The sequence below is a fragment of the Macrotis lagotis genome, chromosome 1, assembly GCF_037893015.1.
Source record: "Macrotis lagotis isolate mMagLag1 chromosome 1, bilby.v1.9.chrom.fasta, whole genome shotgun sequence".
NCBI classification, from domain to species: domain Eukaryota; kingdom Metazoa; phylum Chordata; class Mammalia; order Peramelemorphia; family Peramelidae; genus Macrotis; species Macrotis lagotis.
Genome location: NC_133658.1, coordinates 526,114,164 through 526,139,975, shown reverse-complemented (window position 1 = coordinate 526,139,975; position 25,812 = coordinate 526,114,164). Strand labels below are relative to the sequence as shown.

Sequence of the window (25,812 nt, the reverse complement as noted above, 5' to 3'; positions counted from 1 at the left end):
CAGCAAATGCTTTTAGTATTCCAGAATATAGTATAAGTAACCTTAGATGAATTAATTTGAAGCAGATGATTTGTTAATCCAACTCATCAGTGGAGGTAGAGGTAAAATATGGCTTGAAAATGCTATAAATTAGCAGAGTTAACAGGATAGGAGGCAATGAACCAAGCCTGGAAGTAGGGTGAAATAGCATGAAAAGAATACATCACTCCTTTCCACCATCCCTCCCAGTTCAAGAAAATGAGAGATTAACAAGTCAGGAAGCTGGTAAAAGAAAATATTTTCTGAGAACAAAAGAACCAAAGTATGGCACCAGAGATATTGTTTCATAGATCAAGGTCAAGGAAATAGCATGGAGGGAGATGAAGGTTGCATTATTTGCCACTGACAACTGCCACAAAAAGCAGCAAGACTGTCTTTTCATAATGCAATACCCTATTTTTCACCCAAATAACAATAACTTGGTTAATATCTCAAACAATCCTTGGTTAGTCTCTTACCCATATTCTACCCCCTCCCCCTTGGTATTTTTTTCTAATTTTTCCCCTGGTTACATGCAAAATCATTCACTTTTAAAATCTTGAGTTCCAAATTTTCTCCTTTCCTCCCATCCCACTCCCCCTCATTGAGAAAGCAGGTTATTAGATATGATTAAAATATTTTGTCATGCCACAATAATCATGTTGTTACAGTAAACATAATCCCCGTAAAATAAAAGACAAACTTTAAGAAGAATAAAGCAAAAGTAAAGTTTGCTTCTATCTATATTCAGACACCATCAGCCCCGCCTTTGGGATAAATTCTTCAGAGTTCCCTTGGGTCACAACATATCTGAACAAAGGTAAATCATGCATAGCTGATCATCCTGCAATATTGCTATTATTTTGTATGTAATATATAACCTGTTGTATCTGCTCATATAAGGTTTTGCTCTTTTGGAGATGTTTTGTTGTTGTTGTTGTTGTTGTTTTTACTAAGAACATCCTATTCTTCATTTTTCACAACAGAATAGCATTTCATATTAATGACATGCCAAAAATTTTTCAGTGATTTCCTAACCAATGGGCATCCTGTCACTCTCCAGTTACTTGTCACCAAAAAAGAACTGCTATAAATATCCTTATACACAGAAGTTCTTTTCCTTCCTGTTTTATATCTTTCTGTAATATAGACCTAGTAGTGGCACTACTATATCAAAGGGTAGGCAAGATTTTTATAGTCCTTTGGCATATTCCAAATTGTTCTACAGAATTATTGAATTATTTCACAACTTCTCTAATAGGATATTAATATTTCATTTTCCCTACATCCCTTCCAACATTTGTCATTTTCTCTTTCTGTCTTATCATCCAATCCAACAAATATAAGGTAGTTATCTCAGAACTGTTCCAAACCACATTTCTCCTGTCAACAGAAAGTTACATTATTTTTAAAAAATGATTTAATAAATAGCATTGAATAGATAGCATTATCTAAAAATTGTTCATATCTTTTAATCATTTATAAATTGGGGAATGGCTGTTTTTTTTATAAATTTAACTCAGTTCTCTATGTTTAGGAAATGAGGTCTTTAGTATAGAAACTTTTCCAATATTTTCCCCCACAGTTGCTATTGCTAATTTCATTTCCCTCCATTCTATTATCCCCACCCCCATTTATTCTATTTTCTTTCTCTCCTTTCACCTATTTCCTTTTCAAAAGTGTTTTGTATTTGACTACTCTCTCCCACAATCTTCTCTCCCTTCTATCAACTACTTCCCCCCTTTCTCCCATCCTTTTTTCTCTCCTGCTTTCCTCTATGGTAAGATGAATTTCAATATCCAATTGAATATGTATATTATTCCTTTTCTGAACCAATTCCATTGGAAGTAAGAGTCACTCACTCTTCCTCATCTCCCTCCTTTTCCACTCTACTGCAAAGGCTTTGTCTTGCCTCTTTTATATGAATAAATTACCTCATTCTACCTCCTTCTTTCCTTTTCTCCTAGTACATTCTTCTCTCATCCAATAACTCCATCTTTTTTTTAAAATATATTAACCCTTCATAATCAACTCCCCACCTGTGCCTTGTCTATATATGCTTCTAACTACCCTAATAAATGAGAATGTTATCAATATCATCTTCCCATGAAGAAATAAAAGCAGTTCAACATCATTAAGTCCTTTATGATTTGTCTTTCCTGTTTATCTTTTTTATGCTTCACTTGAGTCTTGTATTTGAAGATAAATTTTCTGTTCAATTCTGGTCATTTCATCAGGAAGGTCCCTATTTCATTAAATATCCATCTTTTGCCTAAAAGAGTATGTTCAGTTTTGTAGGGTAGTTGATTCTTGGTCATAATCCAAGCTATTTTGTCTTCTGGAATATCATACTCCAAGCCTATGATCTTTTAATGTAAGCTAAATCTTGTGCTATCCTGATTGTGGCTCCATGATACTTGAATTGTTTCTTTCTGACTGTATGCAATATAATCTCCTTGAATTGGAGGAGCTGAAATTTGGCTAAAATATTTCTGGTATATTTTCCTCTTTCAGGAGGTGAGGGTTGAATTCTTTCAATTTCTATTTTATACCTCTGCTTCTAGAATATCAGGGCAGTTTTCCCTGATAATTTCTTGAAAAATGATGTCTAGGCTCTTTTTTTTGGGGGGGGGGGTCATGGACTTCACATAGTCCAATAATTTTTAAATTCTTACTGTATCTGTTTTTCCATGTCAGTGTTTTTCCAATGAGATATTTTTTTTCTTGATTTCTCACAAAAGTAATCAGTTTCCCTTTGCTCCTATGTGTGCATATATGTATATATACATATATATGTATGTTTGCATGAAGGAATTATTTTCTTTCCCATTTTGACTAATTCTCCTTTTATAAGGCATTCTACTCTTCACTGACATTTTGTACTTTTTTGATTTGTTCCAGTCTGGTTTTTAAGATGGTATTTTCTTCATCTTTTTTTTGGTATCTCCTTCACAAAGTTGCTGACTCAGTTTTCATGATTTTCCCACATCACTCTCTTTTCTCTTCCAAGTTTTCATTTACCTCTCTTGCTTGATCTTCAAAATACTTCTTTGAGTTCTTCTATGGCCAATAGATCAATTCATATTTTTCCAGAAGGCTTTGGATGTAGAAGCTTTGACTTTGTTATCTTCTACTGAATGTATATTTTGATATTTCACATGAATATAGTAACTATCCATGGCTGGATTTTTTTTCTGTTGTTTGCTCATTTCCCCAGCCTTTGAATTGATTTTAACCCTTTGTTAAAGTGTGGCTCTGTTTCCACAGAGGAAAATGTACTGTCCCAAGTTTTTGAGTGTTTTTGCAGTTGTTTTTCAGAGATGCTACCAGAAAACTGCAAATTTTCAATTCTTCCAAGGTCTCATGAGAATTTATGACTATTTTCCTGGCTTGTTCTCTGGTCTGTGGGTGACCATAAGTACTCCTTTCTGCCCTGGAACTGTGAGTAGGGTCCCTGTTCCACTAAAGCAGATAACTCTGTTCTGTTTCTGCTCCTCTTCTTGGGATTGGGGCCTCAGACTGGAAGTCATATCTGAGTATGGGCAAAGCCCTGACTCAGTGGTAGTAAAGACCCCTGTAATCCCCTACTGACCCCCTTAAAGTCTGTGAACTGAGAGCTCCAGAAACAGCTGCTACTTGTTGATTCAGTGGTTCCCTACGTCTACTCCTGAACTGCTGGGGTTGAGTCTGTACTGCTGAGTCCTGTGCTGAACTGTGTTCTAGTCTCACCCTGGTGTAGCAGAGTGTTCCTGCTAACCTTCCAAGTTGTCCTTGGCAGCTTGGGCTGAGAAGTTTGGAAACCATCACCACTGCCACTGACCCAGTCACCCCACGGTCTGCTCCTGGATTGCTGGGGCCAGTTAAGTCCCTGAACTGCTGGTCCTTTCTAACCTTTTGCAACAGATCCTTTCCACTGATCTTTCAAGTTATCTTGGGCTGGAAAATTGTTTCACTCAAACTTTCCATGGGATTTGCCCCTCAAGATTTTTTAGAATCATTATATAAAGGCATTTGGTATAGTTTTGGGGAGAAACCTGAAGAGTTCCTGCCTCTCCTCCAGTATCTTGGCTCCTCTTGCTCATTTTTAAGGTATTTTCTCCTTATTTATCTTGAGTTTAAAATCCATTTAACCATGTTCTCTCCACCCTTTCTAACATGAAGATCACTACCTTTTTTAAATGCAGAAACAATCTAGAAATTGATTGTTTTTTTCCAAAATTTTCATGCTCTCTGCTTTAAATGTGGGGATATATATATATATATATATATATATATATATATATATATATATATATATATAGGGTCCTTCAGAATAACAAGAACTGGCTCAAATATTTAGTGTTAGAAAGGTTAGTAGAGATTAACTCTAAAATTGAGGACCTAAGAGATTTAGTTTCTTATTTAAGGTCCCATAGTTCCAGGATTTTTATTCATTCATTCATTCAGCTCTATCTCAGGATGCTCTTGTTCCAAATGTACCTTTAAAAGTCCTTTTCATTGTTCTTAGTATATATTTTTAAAGCATTAGCTGATTCATTGAGCTAGCAGTACTGCAGCTCACTACTGAACTTGAAATCAGAATAAATGTGGATTAAAATCTCAAAATTAACACTATGGTCTCCATTGCAAAATGAAGATTATAACAGTTACAGTACTTACCTGACAGGGCTGTTCTAAATATCAAATGAGATGATTCAGTAAAGCACTCTATAACCCTTAAAGTGATTTAGCAATAATTATTCTTATAATTAGTTTTAGCCTTTAGGAGATTAATTTTATATATCCTTTGAGAGGGCCAGCTTCTATATAGCGGGAAGCCAGGTTTACCTGGGGATGAAGGTCACCAGTGATAAGCATGTATTCTTGCTCATTAAATGGATTGGTTGGCTCACCAATGAACTACAACCTAAACATCTATGGAGCTAGAAGTGTGTGGGAAACTTTCTGATAAGGAAGTCCACAGACTTCAAAGGATAAATAACATAACTTTAATCAGGGAAGTCATGCATCTGGGTTTCACCTGACTTGTCATGTCTGAGATGTTTGTTATAAAAATCTGAATATTCAACATTAAAGTTAAGAGATAGCTTTCACATTAAGTGTTGGTGGCTTTCTCTTCAATCCAGCTCTCACCAATATTCAGGTGCATTCAGGATCTATCTCAGGCATTAATCCTTGCCATTATTTCTTCTGTTTTCTTTATTTCACCCCTTCTCCCTCTTCCCTTCCCCAAATCTTGTAAAAATAAACTCATTAAAACAGTTTCCTATACAACCACATCAGATTTTTTAGTATCCCTCCATTCTTAGCCTCATTCTCATTGAAACAATTTACATTTGTACCATCAGAACTTTATTAATAAGTCTTCTTTCACCTTTGATTATATTCACTCAACCATGAGCTCAAACCTAATTTTTCTCTGATTTTGTTGAAATAGGCTATTTAAAAAAAACAGGGTTTGTCTAAGACTGCATCATTCTCTTTCTTTACTATTATGAATTTTACTAAGACATGGTCACTTTGTTCCAAATTTTTCATTGCTTTTAACATGTCAAACAATTTTTTGTTAGAAAGAAATAAGTTCAGAGTAGCAGGTTTCATTACCTTCTGGGAGAAGAATAGTAGTTTTAGCTATTTCCAAATGATGAAATTCTCAGTCAAGCAAGTCAAGAATTATCTTCATAATCACTGTATAGCTAAAATTTGCCACCACTATGGTCTCTTCCACTGTGCCAAATTTGTAATCTGCATTTATTTAATCTTAAGAGCAATGACTTTAGAAATGGGAATCCTGTATTCTAAGACATGATCCAGAAAAACAACTGATTTTCCCAAGCTACTTATGTAACCATCTTATCACTGGTTATAATCTTCAAATGGAAAAGAAGGAAGTACCAGCTGTGGTTCAAAGTCTTTCCATTTTTCTCATCAGTATTTAAGCTTTTTTTCTTTTATCTGCATTATCTATCCCTATATGAATCAGCAAAAGGGGATAATGGTTGTCACATCTCACATATATTTTCACAAAAGATAATGCAGCTCTTTATTAGCCACACTATATATTCCTGGGACCATTTCCATCACCTTTGGCTATAATATGTATTTCTGTGATTATTTCCATCACTTTTAGCAGACTGTTAATATCAACTTGTCTCTTCCTTCTGTGGTTAGTCACAACTTTCCTAAACCCATTAGCATCTGCTAATTTTCCTTTCCTTTTTTCTTTCTTTCTTTTTTTCCTTTCTTCCTTCTTTTTTTTGGGGGGGGCAGATTGCAAAAGTGCTTCTTTTGGAGGTTAAGCGTTTTACCCTCGGGGCAGTTAGTTGGCACAGTGGATAGAGCACCGGTCCTGGAGTCAGGAGGACCTGAGTTCAAATTTGACCTCAGACACTTAATAATTACCTAGCTGTGTGGCCTTGGGCAAGCCACTTAACACCATTTGCCTTGCAAAAACCCTCAAGGGTTTTACCCTGCATGATTCATAATTTAACCACATTCCTTTTGTCAACCTCTTTTTATTTTTGCCCAAGGTCACACAGCTAGGTAATTATTAAGTGTCTGAGGTCAAATTTGAACTCAGGTCCTCCTGACTCCTGGGCTGGTGCTCTATCCACTGCCCCACCTAGCTGCCCCATTGTCATCAACTTCTTGAAACAAATTTGGATCAACTTTCACCTTCAGAGAAGGTTTTTTCCTTCCTGGTTTCCCTGTTGGATTATTTACTTTCCCTGTCTAGGGAAACAATTTCCCTTTCTATGTAGTCATTACATAAAGAAGTTTGTTTCACATTCTCTTTTCCTGGGCACCTGCTATCCTGATTGGTGAAAGGCCAATGCCTGGTGTGATCTATTCCTGACTATGATCCACCTTGACAATTTACTCTGCCACCTAGCATACATATGACAATGTCTAATTCTTCCCCACTCCACCCCCCCTCATTATTTACAACATAGCCTTCTTTTCTAACAATCCCTCCATGCTTCTTGTTGTGTCCTTCTTATTAAAATATTAACTCATTTCCAGCAGAGACTTCTATGATTTTACAAAAGTTTCTCAAGTATTTAGCACAAAGACTGGCACCTTCCAACCATTTAATACATGCTTTTTGAAATTATTTGTTCATTTGTTAATTCATTCCCCTCCCCACCCCAACTACATCTTTTTTTTTTTTTGGTTTTTGCAAGGCAATGGACTTAAGTGACTTGCCCAAGGCCACACATCTAGGTAATTGCTGTCTGAGGTTGGACTTGAACTCAGGTCCTCCTGACTCCAGGGCCTGTGCTATATCCACTATACCATCTAGCTACCCCATAAAAACCACTTTTAAAAAATTAATAGCATGAGTTGTTGAGTCCTTTCAGAAGGAAGATAACTATTACTATAAAACTTCAGAATAAGATCTGATACCAATGTCATACACCATATCCTGAGCCATCAAAGGTCATCATGACTTTTATCCTGCCAGTGGATTTTGGTGACTCAAGAAGAAAAGTACAGACTTTGTGCAACTCTGCCTCACTTAAATCAAATCCAGGCAGTTATAACATCACTCTGTGATTTCATTGGTTCTCTTCAAAAGCAAAGATGAACACAGCCGTAGCAATAATAAGATTTATTGTGCAAATATTATCTTCATATCAGAAGACAGAAGAATCTGTTGTTTTTTTATGGACCACATTAAAAACTATAGCAAAGTGTCAATTCATTTTATTTATTGTAAGTCTGCAGTAAATAAAGCATAATTTGTTTTTCTTGATTTAATAGTATACTGAATTTTTTTTCCCCAGTAACAGAGCATTTGGAAGTTACTCAATCTTGAGGTAGAATTACATATATATATATATATATATATATATACATATATATATATATATGTATATATATATATATACATATATATATACCTTTTTTAATTAATACATAGTCATGTTGACCTAACTAGCAAAATATCAAATCCTGAAAGAATAATTATTAATCTCTAAAAAGAATTTCCATTATCTACCTTTTTCTATGAAATTTTTTATGTAGTTAACCCTATGAATAACCCTCTTAACTTGCATTCACACTCAAAATTAAGTCTCCCATAAGATGTGTTCTACTAGGGTTCTACTTGGGTTCTGGTTTTAATATTATGAATCTTTATGCTTAATATTGCAGTTCACCAGCTCCTACTGGTGTGTTTGCCATTAATAGTCAGAAAAATAGAAAGAATTAACTGTTAGCAAAAGCATTTAAGATAGTATAATAAAAAGAAAAATAAATGATTTTCTCTCCTCAAATTCTGCAATTCACTCTCTAAGCTATATCCTCAGCATCTATGCCAAGAGTAGGAATAAATTAAGATTATAAAAGTAGTAAGGCACACATGCAAGGAACTTATATTTCAAGTTGACTCCCAGATCAAAAACTAAATGATCCTTCTCTACTCATAGTTCTCTCTGCAACCCAAGTTTTGATTTTCAAAACCAGTTTTTTTTCTGAGTTCAATGATAGTCCTTTTGTCTGACACCACAGTTTCTACTCTTAGAAGGGCTTCTCTTCTTCGATGTCTGCCTGCTTTTCTAAAGTTGTCCGCAGTGCAACCTGCTACATACAAATGTTTTCTATTTGTTTACTATGTCTTCTTCAAAGCAATATTACTAATGATGAGAACAAGGAATGGGGAAAAACTATTGTTACCCTTAACTCTGGGGGCTCTACGGCACTATCACCACCTCTAGCAATTTCAGACATATATGGACTAGAAAAAGAAATTATACATATAAAACACCTACATATCAGAGTTGTGAGGATCAATTAAAATGATATTTTGTAAAGCAATTAACACAGTGTCTGGCTCATAGTAATCGCTATAAACACGATATAAAGGGAATCTGTTTTGTTTTTTAAAGCAAGAAAGTAGGGGCGGCTAGATGGTGCAGTGAATAGAGGACTGGCCTTGGAGACAGGAGTACCTGGGTTCAAATCTGACCTCAGACATTTAATAATTACCTAGCCATGTGGCTTTGGGCAAGCTGCTTAACCCCATTACCTTGAAAAATGTATTAAAAAAAATAAAAACATAAAACAATAAAGCAAGAAAGTTCTCATTCACGGGCATACAATTTTTTTAAACCATTATCAAGAGATTCTTAAACTTTTTTGTTTCAAGCCTGAATTCAATGGACCCCTTTTCAGATGGATTTATTTCTACTTTTATGAATGAAGGAGATACTACATTTTGCTTAGAGGTTAGTGAAAATAATGATGCATTTTTTTGTCATCTAACTCCATGGATCCTCTGAAAATCTATATATGAGTCCAGATTAAGGACTCCTGGTATATATTAAAAAGCAAGAAGTTTTTTTCCCTAGTATTTTTAAGTATTTGAGTAAGGTTAGAGGCAGGGAGAAAAGAAGGAAGCATCTTAATGAAATCTAACTTTAGTTCCTTTCTATATACTTATGATGGCAAAACTGAGAGGAAGGAATGTTTCTTTTATTTTCAAGAGAATCTCCTATCTCCTAGGAATAGACTACATATACTTCATAACCTTAGGTTCCTTATCTAGCATTCTAAGAGAAGGTGAAGGTGATTACTGTTCAGGACAAACTATTCATTTTAAAAGTTTCAACTAGAATTTATGATGAAAAATATTATCCCTCTCCAAAGAAAGAACTGATGAAGTCTGAATGCAGACTGAAGCAAATGTTTTAAACTATTTTTCTTCAGGTTTTTTTAGGTTTTTTTCATGATATGACTAATATAGAAATAAAGTTTACATGATTGCACATGTAAAACCTATATCAAATAGGTTTTGCTTGTCAAGGAAGGGGGAGTGGGGGAAGAAAATTTATAACTCACTTTTTAAGAAAATTATAAAAAATTCTTTACATGTAATTGGAAAAAATTAAAATATCAAAAAATAAAAAGTTTCAACTCAATCTTTACCTCATTCAATCAAAATGACCTCTCAAGTAGGAAAAGTACAATTTCTTAGATAAATTAGGAATTGCTACAGCTAGCAAATCATAGGAACTGGTTTTGTAAAGGGAATCATAGGTACAGAGCAGGAAGTAAACTTAAGCCACTGAATCTCAAACCATAATTTTACATAAAGAAAACTGTGTCTGAGAGAGATTAGAGATTTATCCATGGTTAACATGGCCATGAAGTATTAGAGACATGTTAGAAGTGAAACTTGAACCTAGGTTTTCCTGACTCCAAACCTATCACTCTATGCCAATCTATCATCAGACCAAACCTCTATCTTATCAAAATGTGTGAACTCTCTAACTACTTGAGAACCACTATTTGTCAGAAAAGTTATATTTCCTATGTATTTATATATTTGCAAAACAATAGAATAAAGGAATCCCCTTATTTTGGCCCAATTCATTTCTTAGAAAAGATGAAGAAAAACAATAGCAGAAAATCCCTTTTTTGTCACTTATGATTCACATTAAATTTGAGTTCTATTTATTTGGTCTGCAAAAATAGCTTTCATGGTTAATCAGTTTTTCAAGTGTCTAACATTTTTTGCCAAGGATAATTACTACAATTGTCAACATGTAGCTCCAGCCAATCATTTAAAATTAATATTTGCTTTAAAGAGCAATTTCTCTCACATTTACTTTAAAATAATAGGGCAAGGAACTTCTGTTGAATCAGAGCAGAGAGAAAAGTTAAAGATGTACAATACAGAAATGTCTACATGGCAATTTGTGAAAATCATATGAAAGATTGAATCTAGAGCAAATGTTCATTTAAGTGTTAAGGACAATCTCTTTCTAATTTGCATAACCCTGAAATTCTTGGACTATTGTGTGACTGCTGAGATGCCCAAAGAACAAGATGAACACTGAGTGGGTTGGGTTGATGCTCTGTAGGATTTACAGAAAAATATGGACCAACATTATAGAAGAAAAGAAGGCAAAACCTTACTCATCTATCAATATTTGTGATTAAATACTGTTTTTCACCTAAGAAAGAAAAGCATATTTAAAAATGCTCCGACATATTTTTGAATATTTATAGCTGGAAAACAAAGAAGCATCAATTCATTTCTAATTTCAGGGGTGAAGACAGTACTAGAAAAATACTACTAGTCTGACTGTGGTTTAGTGGAAAAAGCACTGAATTAAAAGGCAAGTATTTTTAATCTTACAATGCCTTGGGATGCACAACTCACTTTTTAAAAATTTAATATTTTTATTTATTTGTTTTCCCAACAACATGTAACAGTAGTTTTCACAAATCATTTTTACAGGTTTTGAATTTTTACATTTTTCTTCCTTCCTCCCTTCCCTCCCATCTCCCCCTGACAGAAAATCTAATATAGGCTTTGCAAGTGTAATTATGCTAAATATAGATCCATAGTAACCATGTTGTGTGAGAAGAATCAAATCCAAATGGAGTGAGAAAATAATGACATAATATATGACAACTTAAAAAAATTGAAGATAGCAAGCTTTGGACTGCATTTAAACTCCACAGTTCCCTCTATGGGTATGGATGGCATTTTCTATTACAAGTCTTTTAGAATTGTCTTTGATTCTTGTACTGCTGAAATTAACAAATCCATTATGGTAGATCAACACCTAATATTGTTGTTAGTATGTTTAATGTTTCTCTGGTTCTACTCATTTCAGTCAGCATTAGTTCATGTAAGCCTTTCCAGACTTTCTGAAATCCCATCCCTCATGATTTCATTTATCAGAATCTGTTCAGGCATCCCCCAATTGATGGGCATCCCCTAAATTTCCAATTCTTTGTCACCACAAAAAGAGCTGCTATGAACATTTTTGTACATTTTACTCTTCAGTGTGATCTATTTGGAATACAGACCTAGTAGATATACATGGTTTTATTACCCTTTGGGTTTAATTCCAAATTGCTTTCCAGAAAAGTTGGATCATTTCAGAACTCTGCTAACAATGCATTAGTGTCCCAGGTTTCCTATGAAACATTGATCTTTTTAGTCATATTAAACAATTTGATAGATGAGAGGTAGTACCTCAGAGTTGTTTTAATTTGCATTTCTCTAATTAATAATGATTTAGAATAATTTTTCACAAGTTAGCTTTAATTTCTTCTTCTGAGAATTGCCTTTCCATATCATCTGACCAGTTATCAATTGGGGAATAACTTATTTTCTTAAAAATTTGACTCAGTTCTCCATAGATTTTAGAAATGAGCCCTTTGTCATAAACTCTAATTACAAAAATTGTTTCCCAATTTAATGCATTCCTTTTAATCTTGGTTGCATTGGTTTTGTTTTTGCAAAAATGTTTCAATTTAATGGGATCAAAATTATCCATTTTGTCTTTTATAATGTTCTCTATCTCTTCTTTGGTCATATACTGCTCCCCTTTCCAAGTATCAGTCAGTGAAGCTATTCCCTATTATCATAATTGTCTTAAAATACCATCTTTTAGGTCTAAATACTGTATCCATTTCAACTCTATATTTGAATCGGGTATGAGAGGTTGGTCTATGTCTAGTTTCTGCGTATTCTCTTATAGTTTTCCCAGCAGTTTTTAATCAGAGTTTTAATCAAAGATGGAATCTTTGGGTTTATTAAACAACAAATTATTCTTGTCATTTACTACTATTTCTTTTATGCCTTGGCTATTCCACTGATCCACCACTCTATTTCTTAGCCAGTACCAAACAGTTTTGATTGCTGTACACTCACCTCTTTTGAGTTTATCTGTAAAATGACCTTAAATTATCTATCTCACATATTTATTGTTAGTATCAAATGAGATAATATGAGTAAAAGGTTTTTGTTGACCAGAAAGTATTCTATAATGTAATTAAAAAAATCTGAACTGTTCCTATTGATTAAACTTTTGTTTATTTATGTTTTACCAATGTAAATCATCAACTACTTTGCAATTTATAGTATTTGAAAGTTGTTTGTGAGCACTCAGAAAGAGACCAGATTTAAACCTAGATCTTACTTGCTTCTGAACATTGTTTTTAATCTCTTGATGCAATATTCTTAATTTGTCATTTACTGGCATCAAATTTGTAGAAGTGTAATGGTCAGAATCCTATTCAATGTAGGAGAATAGTTTAAAGAGAGAAGAAAGTACCATATAATCTCTTGACCTCTTTGAAACAGTAATTTGTTTGCCAGTACAATTATGATCTTTGCCACAGGACATATGCATATTTTTTTTAGGTTTTTTTTTTGCAAGGCAAATGGGGTTAAGTGGCTTGCCCAAGGCCACACAGCTAGGTAATTATTAAATGTCTGAGGCTGGATTTGAACCCAGGTACTCCTGACTCCAAGGCTGGTGCTTTAGCCACTAGGCCACCTAGCCGCCCCCAAGGACATATGCATATTGAAAAGCAATATTGATTTTCCCCAATGCTTATAATTTTGTGATGTTTATTTTTTAAATTGAAATGAAATACTGTGACTTGGATTACTTAATATGTACATATGGTGAGTACACATATAGACTGAATAATGAATAAAGACTGGAGTTAATAAAGCATTATTAAAGTTGCAAAATGCTTCTTTTTATTTCTTTTTGTATTTTGTAACATTTCCAAAAGATATGACCCATTGGTATTTATTGTTGCTGTTCTGTTATTTTCAATTCTGTCTGACTCTTTGTGACCCCTCTTAGAAATTTTCTTGGCAAAGATACTGGAATGATTGGCCATTTCCTTTTCTAGTTCACTTAATAGATTAGAAAACTGAGACAAACAGGTTTAAGTTCTTGCACAGGGTCACACAGTTAGAAAGATTCTGAGGTAAGATTCAAACTTAGAGCTTTCTGAATCAGGGTCTGGGGTTCTGTCTCCTGCACCAATTAACAGCCCACATATTATGGCCATCATTTTACAGAAAAAAAAAGTAGACATTCAGAGAAATTAAATGACTTGATTAAGATCATGTAGCTAAGAAGTACCAGCTTGGATTTGAATCTAAGATTTCCTGATCCAGTATAGTATGATAACTGTATAATTCAAATATATTTTAAATCAAGCAGCTGCTGAGAATATCCCGTGATAGAAAAATAAAAACTATTTTCTTTCATAATATACCATTACTCCTAGAAGCTGACAGAGCCCTAACTAGAAATTTTTGTATTTGAGACAAGTACTACATATTGTATTCAGAAAAAGTAGTATAAGTCCTCTTGTGTATATATGTGTATGTATGTGTGTGTAAATTCTTATACCTGATAGGCAAAAAAAGAAGATACTGCATCACTGGTGTGAAGACTATTTGATGGGGGAAGAGGGAGAAAAATCCAAGTAGGGAAGGAGAGGAGCTTGCCCTAACCCATATCTACTAACTTCCTATTTTAACAAATGATTCTTTCTAACTAGTTGTGGGTTCAGAAAATTCAGATTCATACTAATTTTGTGACCCTGAGTGTAAGTCACTTATCCTCTCTTGCTCTAAGCCTATCTTTTTATAAATTGCAGAACAAACTGCCAATCTGTATTGGTAGTAGGAATTTCAATACCAGAATTATCTACCCAAATATAATTCCAAATCTAAACTAAATAAACAAACAAAAACCAGGTACTAATCACAATTATTTTTCTCTTCTGAAGGACTGTGTCTTCAGTGTCTGCTAAACTTAATACAATGAATAAAGCCTGAATGCAATCTTTTAGAAAGTCCAAGTGATAGATCAACATGAAGGTGGAATGGATACTTATGGGGCTTCTGGAGGCCATGCAACTTTTTGGAAAAATTTAGTGCCCTGAAGAAAGGGGCTATTCAATCCACCATAGTTATTTCACTAGAAAAAAAAATACACGAAATTCATGATTTTAAAAAGAATTAACAGTAGACTAATATTGTGTCTAAGTGAATACTGCTTGGGACTAAGACACGATGCATAGAGCACTGGATGAGCCTGGAGTCAGGAAAACTCATTTTACTAAGTTCAAATCCGGCCTCAGACATTTAATGATTATGTGACCACTGACAAGTCACTTAATTTGCCTCTGTTTTTTTGATATATAAAAAGAGCTGGAGAAGGAAATGGCAGACTACTTCAGTACCTTTGCCAAGAAAACCCCAAGTGTGGTCATGAAGTCAGATATGACTGAAAACTGACTGAATCGAAATCCATCCACTGAGGGAAGTGATTGTCATATTTTCTTTGTAATATCAGTGCAAACCAAAATGCCTGGAACATAGAAAATATTTAGACATTTCCTATAGTTAGGAGAAGCACTTAAAAAATTCTACACTTTAGAGAGGAAAAGAATTTCAACAGAATTACAATAAACAAGTTTTTATACTTGTTCCCTTGTCCTTCAACAAATCACTTTTCTTCCTTTATAAAATGAGGTCAGACTGGATGACCTCTGGGATTCCTTTAGCTCTAGAGTTATGATTCTATGATTCAAACTGATTAATGGGCTTTCAATTTCATCAACTTTTCATATTACCTTAATCACTGATTTAAGTAAAGCAATATGGCAGTTTTGTTTTTCTTTGGAAGTTTATAGGTGTCAGTGTTATTAGTTAGCAATTTACATTCCTTCTTCCCCAATATACATTATCAAAGAGAGGCAGAAACCATGTTTATTTACTTCAATCCATAAGAAATATAAGATTGTATTGAGAGGAAAATAATATTAATAAAACATTTTTTAAAGAAAAGGAGAATAAATCACAATTTATTACTCAATATTCCAACCTGTATATATTTTTTGAGAAAAAACTCCAGACTATATTTATTATAACAACACATTTCATTTTTATAACTTATTCTTGTTATTGAAAGCTAATTTACTTTGAGATATTATCAACTGATAAATATAGGTTCAATAAAAAATAAAGTAATAAGTTAATGCTCAAAATATAATTTTTTCATGAATGTTAGGTCTTCTTTTAACATATTTATAATCATTATATTTCTCATGGTGCAGTATGAACTGGAAAACAAATACCTGGAAAACAAGGTATGTCAGTTTATTTTTCATTCCTTTCAAAATGTCACAAGAAATGTTATTCTGTCTTTTCTCATAATTTTTCTAGCTTCTAAACTTTAAAATTAATTACAGGAACCTTAGGGCAAATTGAGAAAAAAAAAGAAAGGAAACTCAGAATGAATTCAACTTCTGAGATCATTGGCCTAGATTTAACAAAAGTTGTACTTTGTACATTTCCTAGGAGAATTATATTATAGGTTTAAGGACATCAGGCCAAATTTGAAATTGGCCAATAAGTATACTGGAAACAACTTGTACTGGCTCTTGAGAGGAGGTTGCTAAATTTTCAGTATGAATGAGCATTTCAATATGAACATGATAGCATCACAGATTAAACTTTTAAAATGTGCCATTTGTACATTATTTTCATTGGAGAGTCAGTTGTTAAACATTTACCATCAAACCATTGACAAGTTTAGCTTTTGAATTCCATAATCTCCCTTATCAGCAAACTCCTTTTCATTTATCCACCTATGTGTTAGAACCATAGGTACATAGTTTCTAAAGTTGGCTGTTTCCTTAGAAAAAAATCTGGTAAAGGAATCCCTTCTATAAGTAATGGGTAACTTTAAAGAATACTAATTGTTGAAAAGAATGTTTTATGCTTCTCCAGATATTTTCATTTCAATAAGAAGCTTCTTAAGATTTTCAGTTTTAACATAAAATAGTCAATTTTTAATGGTGGAATTTTAGTTAAATGGCAATCAGTTTAGAGAGTAGATCTATTTTTATTTGAGAAGACTTTTTCAAAGGAAAAGTAATAGTCACTAGGATAACTTTTATTATCAGTGAAAACCTGCTTTTACATGTACAGAAGCCAGAACTAGAAATAGAGGAATATTAGAGTGCATGATTCTAAAATACAAAGATAAATATGAAAATTTTAGCTGATTATTTTGATCTTTTCAAATATCTGAATATTCATTATTTTGTAGGGGAAACAAACTTCTAAATATTAAAGTAATTAAATTTTTCAGTATTATTCAGATATTTGGTATTGTGTAGGCAGAGCTCATATCTTTTTCAGATAATAAGAGGGGATAATTTGATTCCCCAGCATTTGGATTTAATCTGATTTTTTTTGAAGACAGTGATGGAAAGAAAAAAATAAGCAGAGAAGTATCATATCACAATATGGAATGTGTCATTTCTATGAATCAGAATTTCCTAAGGCTATGAGAGTAGGCAGCAGCCTACTAGGCATAATTTAAAGGATGCTGAATGTTTGATTTAAAAAAAAAAATTCATCCCTCCCTGCCACTGTCCTAAAAAGATGTTAAAAATTCCCACTAATAAATAAATCTTCTCAAGAGCCTTCAGTATAAGTATATCAGTATATCAGTAAAATCCTTTTTTGAAAACTTTTCTACTTAGTGTGTGCTAAACTTTGTTGTCTTGCTTTTAAAAAAGGGAAAACAAAAAAGATAACATCTTTAAAAAGTAAGAGGAATGAATTAAAATGTGTTGGACTGGTTAAAGCTTAATCTTTAACATTTTGGTGAAAATTAACAAATTTGAGCTTTAAAGACCAGGGAGAAAATAGAAAGAGGTAATTAAAAAAAAGTCAAAGGAATAGTTCACCATGTAGGTGTGGTTATACCCCCTTAGAGAGTTGATTTTTATGTTGGGAGCAATAACCATGACTATGAGTTTCTACTTTACCCTTTCCCTTTTGGGATAGAATGAATCAGACTGTATGAGTAAACATAGATGAATTGTAATATTCATTGTAGTTCTTATTATATTATCTTTTTTTCCTAAATATAAACCTCATCCTCAAAATTTTCCTAATTCAGTCAAGGGCAACACTATCCTTTCAGTCACCCAGATTCACAACTTCAATATATTATCTTCACCTCCACATTCTCCTTCATCCTATCTAACCAAGGCTAAATCTTGTCATTTTTACCTCCACTATCTCTCAGCTCTATTCCTTTTCTCTATTTACAGCCAGATAAGACACTGATCACTTCTTGCCTAGACAATAGCAAAAGTCTCTTACTTAGTTCTTTTCCCTCAGGTCTCCTTTTTCTCCATTCCATTACCCACAAAGCTGTCAAAGTTTCCTAAAACACAAGCTAATCATGCTACCCCTCATCCCAGCAAAGTCTAAAGGATACTATGATTCTAGGACCAATTATTTAATATTTATCTCACCCCTCCTTTTTTAAATTTAACTTTCTTTGAACTTGACAATCATTATCAAATATAAGTATTTCCAAATACATACAACAGAGAGGACTGTACGTGTAACCATGCATTTTTTAAAATAACAAATTTAGCTCAATTTTGGTTTTAAAGTCACACTGCTTGGTCTGTTTCCTGAACTTTTCTGAATTTAAAAAAAATGTTACAATTACCATTTTCAAATATTTTTGGCATATCCACCACTCATCCCCTTCTTCCTTACATCTCCCTTGTTCTTTAAAAAAACCAAAAATACAACAAAGTAAGCTTCCATTGTAACAAATAAGTTTAGTCAACTAAAACAACTCTTCAAGTTGGTTCTGTCTGAAAATGTGTATCTAATTTGTCGTTTATATTTCATGACTTTCTAATTTTTATTTCTTTAAGTTTTATATGTACATGATCACTAGTACAGGAACAGATACATAAGTTGAAGACAGCTACATATATACATAGTGCATGTGCATGATATAAACTTTTTCACCAATGAAGTGTAGGTGGGGGTTCATTTTGTGAAATTTCAAAGGAATATATATATATATATATATATATATAATATTTCTTTATGAAATATCTCAAGATTTACTTGTATATGGAAAGGATTTATATTATATATATATATATATATATATATAAAATCCTTTGAAATGAAAGCTTCAAGGGTGATTATAGAGGTTGCTTTATTTTGGGGTTTTTTTTTTTTGTTTTTTTTTGTTTGTTAGGTTTCTGCAAGGCAAATGGGGTTAAGTGGCTTGCCCAAGGCCACACAGCTAGGTAATTATTAAGTGTCTGAGACCAGATTTGAACCCAGGTACTCCTGACTCCAGGGCCAGTGCTTTATCCACTGTGCCACCTAGGTTAATGTATTTAAATGTCATATCCTTATATCCTAAAGGGATTTTCTAGGACTAATCTTTCAATCATATAGAATGCCCATGGTTTGAACACCATTGAAGCACAGAAGAACTAAGTTTTTCATGAACATAATTACAGATTATAGCGCTGGATAATTTTGCTAAAGTTCAGATACTTTGCAGAGGCTGTGGTCATGTAATCTCAAGAGTGAGGGAACATTTGTACACTCTTCTTTTTGTTAAGAATAATACTTTCTTTTAGAAGTGGTTTAAGTTTTATGTGTCCATTTTCCAAAACTAAAAGAAATAAAATATTTTATATTTGGATTAATATCATATTCATTATGAGACAGCTATACGATTTCAATACCTGGACTTGGACTGAGGAAGACAAGTTCAAATTTTACCCCAGAAAACTTCTAGTTGTGTGGCCCTTGGCAAATCATCCGAGTTTTCTGTGTCTATGGTTACTCTTATATATTATAGGGATTATACTAGTATATATCTTTTCCCCAAATTTGTTAATAGAACAAAATGAGAACATGTGGGGAATGTTTTGCAAACCTTAAAATACTATTATTGTTATTCCAAAGTTTAGTTTCAACTAGAAATTTACTCAAATATATCTATACATTTAACATACATGTATATATTATATTACAATTATTAATATATGTATTATACTGTCGTATACACACGTGTGAGTAATGTGACTTCACATTACTAGTTTTATTTGTAGCTTGACTATTGATGATTAAATAGGAATTTTTAATGATTTGAACATATTGAGAAATATCTCAGACTATGGCCTAAGTAAAGAAAACTAAAAAATAATTAATAAATCATAAATGCATACTGCATACTATTAATCTATTGCATCAATTACTACAATAAATATACATACATAAATTTATCATAAACAATTATATTTTGTTAAAAGTTTCAGTGAACTTAAGAGGTGTGAAGTATACAGTTTCTCTGGAAAAGTCTCATCTTTTCCTCTCTACCATTCAGACTCAGGTGATTTTTCTCTCCTAGTAATCCTTGTATGTTGTGTTTTTTGTTGATTAAAGAAATCTGTGAAGCAGTTGCTGCTGTTGCATCAGTGACTGTAAAGACTGCATAGTATGTGAGATAATAAATTCTCTCCTGTAGAAAGTACAACTTTTTTTTTTAGGTTTTTTTGCAAGGCCAATGGGGTTAAGTGGCTTGCCCAAGACCACACAGCTAGGTAATTATTAAGTGTCTGAGGTCATATTTGAACTCAGGTACTCCTGACTCAGGACCAGTGCTCTATCCATTTACACCACCTAGCTGCCCAAAAGTACAACTTTTAATGAGTACTGTGTGGTGTTTTACTTGTTTTGTGTGTTAAATAAAATTGATCAGAATTATTAAAAATTAAAGTTTAGACTGAAGTTATTCCCAATTGTTCACATTTGTGGGATTATGCCACCCTAATCGGCCGGAATGTGGAGGGATGCTAGTATTAGGCATGATATTTTATATGTGCATATAAATATTTCAAATGTATATTTTATATATATATATATATGTTCTACATGTGCATGTACACTGTGTATGTTATATAGTATATGATATATTATATAGTACACACAGATATTTATTTTTTGTTGTCTTGCTAAACAATAGCAACAATAATGCCTGCTATTCTATATGTCTTTTGTACTGCCTGCCTCCTCATGAACACTTTAATGGAATAAAACAGAAAGAACTTTGGGCTAGAACTATTTTCATATTTGTTCGAGCACAGGCAAATCATCTGATTTTCAGTTCCCTAATCTGTAAAATGGAGCCAATATTTGTACTGCTTGCTGTGGCTCTAAAGAAGACTCTTTGAAAGTCTTAAAGACAAGTTGTTAATAAGGCAATTTTCTTTATTGAGGGAATTACTTGCCCAGTGGTGAAGGTTTAATTTGAAAGAAGGGATTAAGAACTGGCAGTATTATATACCCTGAGGAATTTGTAAAGTAGCATGCATCAAAACAAGGCACAATAGTGGATAGAATACAGGATTAGGAATCAAGAAGACCAGAGTTCAAATCTTACTTTCAACACTAACTATATGACAATGGTCAAATTATTTAATCTTTTTTATCTTCTTCAGCTCCCTTATCTGTAAAATGGTATTAATATAGTATCCTGATATCACAAAGGTAAGGATCAAATGAGATGACATAGAAAAAGAGCTATGAACATGCTAGCTGGTATTCTTCCAACTAAACAAGAAAGTTAGTCTGGGGATTCATGCTAACCACTAAAATAATTTATAAATCATTACAGCCTTGGTGTCTCTAAGGAGATAGCAGCATGGTATAATGAACACTACCAATCAGTAAACCTGAACTGTTGCCTTGTCTCTCAGTAGTGGGAACTTGGCTGTGTCTCATTTATAAAATAAATATAAAAACCAAATTGTTTTGAAAATCAACCAGGTGTAATGCATACTCTCTAAAGCATAAAGCATTATAAAATGCAAGTTGCAATTACAAAACATACTATTGACATATCTTATTGGAAATGGGGGGGGTTGGGAATTTCACAATAATAATAATAAATTTATATTATAAGATAATAAATATATAACAATGTAGTTATAACTAATCAATTATAGATTGTATTTTATATCTAATATATATTATATAATATATTGCTATTATATAAAATAAAAACATGATAAATAATGTTATAATAATATATTTACTATAAATAATCATAAAAAAAGAAAATAAGGTCATAATAAAGGCATAATATTATTTTGTTTTAAGGTTTGCAAGGAACTGTCCCTGGAAGGTAGATGCTGTCATTATTTCCATTTCAGAGATGAAGAAAATGAAGTTGTGTATGTTCCACAGTTAAGACATATTTGAGGTCCTTCAACTCCTTCAAAGCTCACCATCAAGTGAGTCCTTGAACTTTTTCCATTGTGTCATTTTGACTTGGCCTATGTTTTATATTAACTTTTCTGTATTTATAAATGAATAAAAGCTTCTTGAGGTCAGGGACAATTTCATTTTATGCTTCCTATCTTCAGTGGCTGGTACAGTGATTGGCACTAGGGTAAGTGCTTAATGCTTATATGACAGAAATAATGAGACATATGTGTTTGAAAATGTATATTAAATTCCTAGGACACTAACAAAAATATTATTTATAAAATAATAATTTCAATGATATCATAAAAAGAAATAATTAAGTCAGTAAAGTAATATACAATTCCTCCCCTCCAGTGTAATCATATTAGTTTTGATGGGGAAATTAAACTTGGGAATTGTTCTATTACTTGTTTGACATCTTATTTATACCAGAAAAAAATTGTCACACTATTAAAACTCTGCTTATGAAAACTGGAGTGATTACATAAAAAACTGTCATCTTTATTTGGAACCAAATTTAAGTGTGCATATTATCAAATCACTTTCTAAATTTTTTGCATCTTTTATTTTCAGAGAAGAGTTCAGCAACAATTCACTATTTCAATACAACTTTTTGCTTTCTACTTTCATGGGCTTGAAATCTTTATAAGCAGTATAAAGACAATATATAGGACTTTCAAAAATATGTTACATAAACACCCCAGATTATAAAAGATATATTGTATATTTATTTTAAATATATAAATACCATCATCATTTTCTTATATTACTTTTCAGCAGTAATTCTGGAAAAAATCAGTTCTATAAGTCTAAGAAATACAATGACTATGAATTTCTTTTTGGAAAAACATTACTGCTGTATAAATTCATATCTTTGAATCTAGAGTTATTCAAGTAAGTATTGATTTAAGTGATTTCCCATTTCATATTAGTATCCAAATCTCAATTATCCTTAGCAATGAAAAAAGTATCAACAATAAACCAAACTAGTGGGTAAGCCCTAGATTGTTTATATCTGGTTTGGGAATTCACTATAAGTACACAATGACAAAAAAAATGTAAAAGTAAAAACTTCAAATGGGTCATTTGGCATCATTTAGGCAGGAAAAAAAAATCCCCCACTTCTATTTTACTGAACTCTATCCAGCTGTATATGCTTAGGAATGCTATTTCTCTCTTCTTTGACATATGCCTTCCTAATGTTGCATTGCTTTAGCTAATATTAGAATTATTTTTTTTCTCCAAAGTACGAAAAGATTGGCTAGAAAGAGGGTGATGAGTAGAAGTGTTTGGGGAGAAACTGAAAGAGATGATTGACAGGAAAGGCTGACTAAAAACCAACTATAGTTAATCCACATTAGTGACTTGTCCTTGAAGAAAAACAACAACAGCAACAAATCTGCATCAGCTTCTTATATTTTATTCTTCATACCTTCTGTTTGATGATCATGTCATTGATGTCTTCAAGATCACCCACCATCACTCTCTGAGTTTTTATCACACGATCCAGCAAGGAAAGCCAGTCAGTGAGCTCTGTCCACGCCTTGTTGAAGTCAGCTAGGGCTGGTACCTCCAACAGTAAGGAAGATGGCATTTCTAGTTTGGAGATGGTAGTTTCCTTAGTAACCAGAGTTTGCGTAACCACAGTAACAGTTTGACCAGGAGCTAAAACATTTTTTGAGAGGGAAAAAAAGAAGAATGTAAGGAACATAGAGCTAGAATTAAACCACTCATTTTTGAGAAAATATCAATTTTATTTAAACTGTAACTGTAGTAGGCAACCTGATATTTATATTACTATATGTTTCTCAACCAAAGATGTATTTACATGTAATCACACATAGGACAATCCATTGATTTCACTTTTAATTAATACACATTTGCTAGTTCAATTTTCAAAAGGATTTTACTAAAAAAATTTTTACTATAGTTTCTTTTTAATAATAATTATGTGGAATGAGAAATTGACCAGATGAATAGAAATACTCACAACAAGAAGAATGAAGTTTATTTAAAACTTTTGAAAAAAATGAAAGAAAATTAGGATGATGTATGGTTGTTGCCCTATTGTTACCTTTAGTTAGGAATAAATTATAACCAAGGTCAAACCCTGAGGGACCCAAGGGTCAACAAAAACTGCTTAGTGTTAGCAGTATTATTTATATTGGGAACAGTTTATCACATTCCCCCCTTTTTAGATTAGTAATAAAAAATGGCTAGCAGTAGGGGAAAAATGGGTATCATTCATCTTAGTGAACAAGAGCTAATGAAGTCCATTATTGTTGGGACATGAAATACTGCTTTTATGGCCAGTAAGTAAAAATAAATATCTAATAAGCATTACTTAACTATTTTGAATTCTATGACTAAGGCTGGCTGACAGTAAGCTATACTGATAAGATATGTCCAAAGAAATGTCCAAAGAAAAAATGTTCATAGGATCATAGACAGAACTGGAAGGGACCTAGGAGAACATGGTGTCTAGTCCTTTAATTTTACAGAGGTAATGCAGCAACCCTGTGCATACACACCTGAGATCCCTTTGCAAAGTATACATGTTTCTCTATAAGAAAAGGAAAAAGAATACTCTGTAAAAATTGCACCTCTCTCCCCTTCCTTTATATAGCTAAGTCAAAGGAAATTTGGAAGAGTATATGAGGCTGCTGTAGGATCTCTGTGGAGAGGAGAAAGGATTATTTTTTCCCATTCCCTTTCTTCCATTGCTCTTAGCATTGACTTTTCAGGAGGAAAAAACATAATCCAGTAGCTTCAGGTGTATTAGTTGGTAAGAGTTCAAGGAAGCAGCTTTGAGGAATGAGATTCCTGGTAACAGAGACAAAAGCTCACTACAGACATCAAAGAGGGCTGACACTGATGACTGAAGAGTTGAACTCAATGATGGGATCCAGCCAATTCACACTGGTTCAATAGAATCAATACTTAATTTTATGTTGAGTTTGGTGAACCAGTTGTTAAAATGGCACTTGTAATCAGGATTCTCTCTAAGGTGGATGCCTGGGCAGACTCCCAATGTAAAAATCACATATTTACATTCCTTACTCTTTTTTTAATAAAAGAAAGCTTTTATTTATTTTGAAGTTTACAATTTTTCCCCTAATCTTGCTTCCCTCCCTCTACCCCCACAGAAGGCAGTCTTTTGGTCTTTTCATTGTTTCCATGGTATACATTGATCTAAGTTGAATGTGATGAGAGAGAAATCATATCCTTAAGGAAGAAAAATAAAGTTTAAGAGATAGCAAAATTACATTATAAGATAATGGATTTTTTTTTCTAAATTGAAGGTAACAGTCTTTGGTCTTTGTTCAAACTCCACAATTCTTTCTCTGGATACAGATGGTATTCTCCATTGCAGATACCCCAGAATTGTGCCTGATTGTTGTACTGATGGAATGAGCGAGTCGATTAAGGTTGATCATCACCCTCATGTTACTGTTAGGGTGTACAATGTTCTTCGGGTTCTGCTCATCTCACTCAGCATCAGTTCATGCAAATCCTTCCAGGCTTTCCTGAATTCCCATCCCTCCTGGTTTCTAATAGAACAATAGTGTTCTATCACATACATATACCACAGTTTATTAAGCCATTCCCCAAATGATGGACATTCACTTAATTTCCAATTCTTTGCCACCACAAACAGAGCTGCTATGAATATTTTTGTACAATCCTTAATCTTTTTTAATGTTCATCTGTGCAACAGTGTTTGCTAAACTCCAGTAATAATGTTCATTTCATCCATAGATTAAAAAAAATTAAAGAAACTATGCTTGTAATATTTATTTATTCATTTCTTAAAACTCATTATACTTTTGATAAAATACTGCTTATTAATTTCCCTATTTTTATTACTTTGGTAAACAGACATATAAAATAAAGGGAAC

General features: G+C 32.9%; 1 protein-coding gene across 7 annotated transcripts in view; it reads right to left on the bottom strand.

Moving 5' to 3' along the window:
* The window catches only part of DMD (dystrophin), a 2,282,785-nt gene that overhangs the window by 698,335 nt on the left and 1,558,638 nt on the right, over window positions 1–25,812 (bottom strand). For all 7 annotated transcript variants that reach the window (XM_074220296.1, XM_074220284.1, XM_074220285.1 and 4 more), the window contains one exon: window positions 23,346–23,578. In XM_074220296.1, the coding sequence (XP_074076397.1) occupies window positions 23,346–23,578 (233 nt within the window). The remainder of the gene's footprint in view (window positions 1–23,345; window positions 23,579–25,812) is intronic.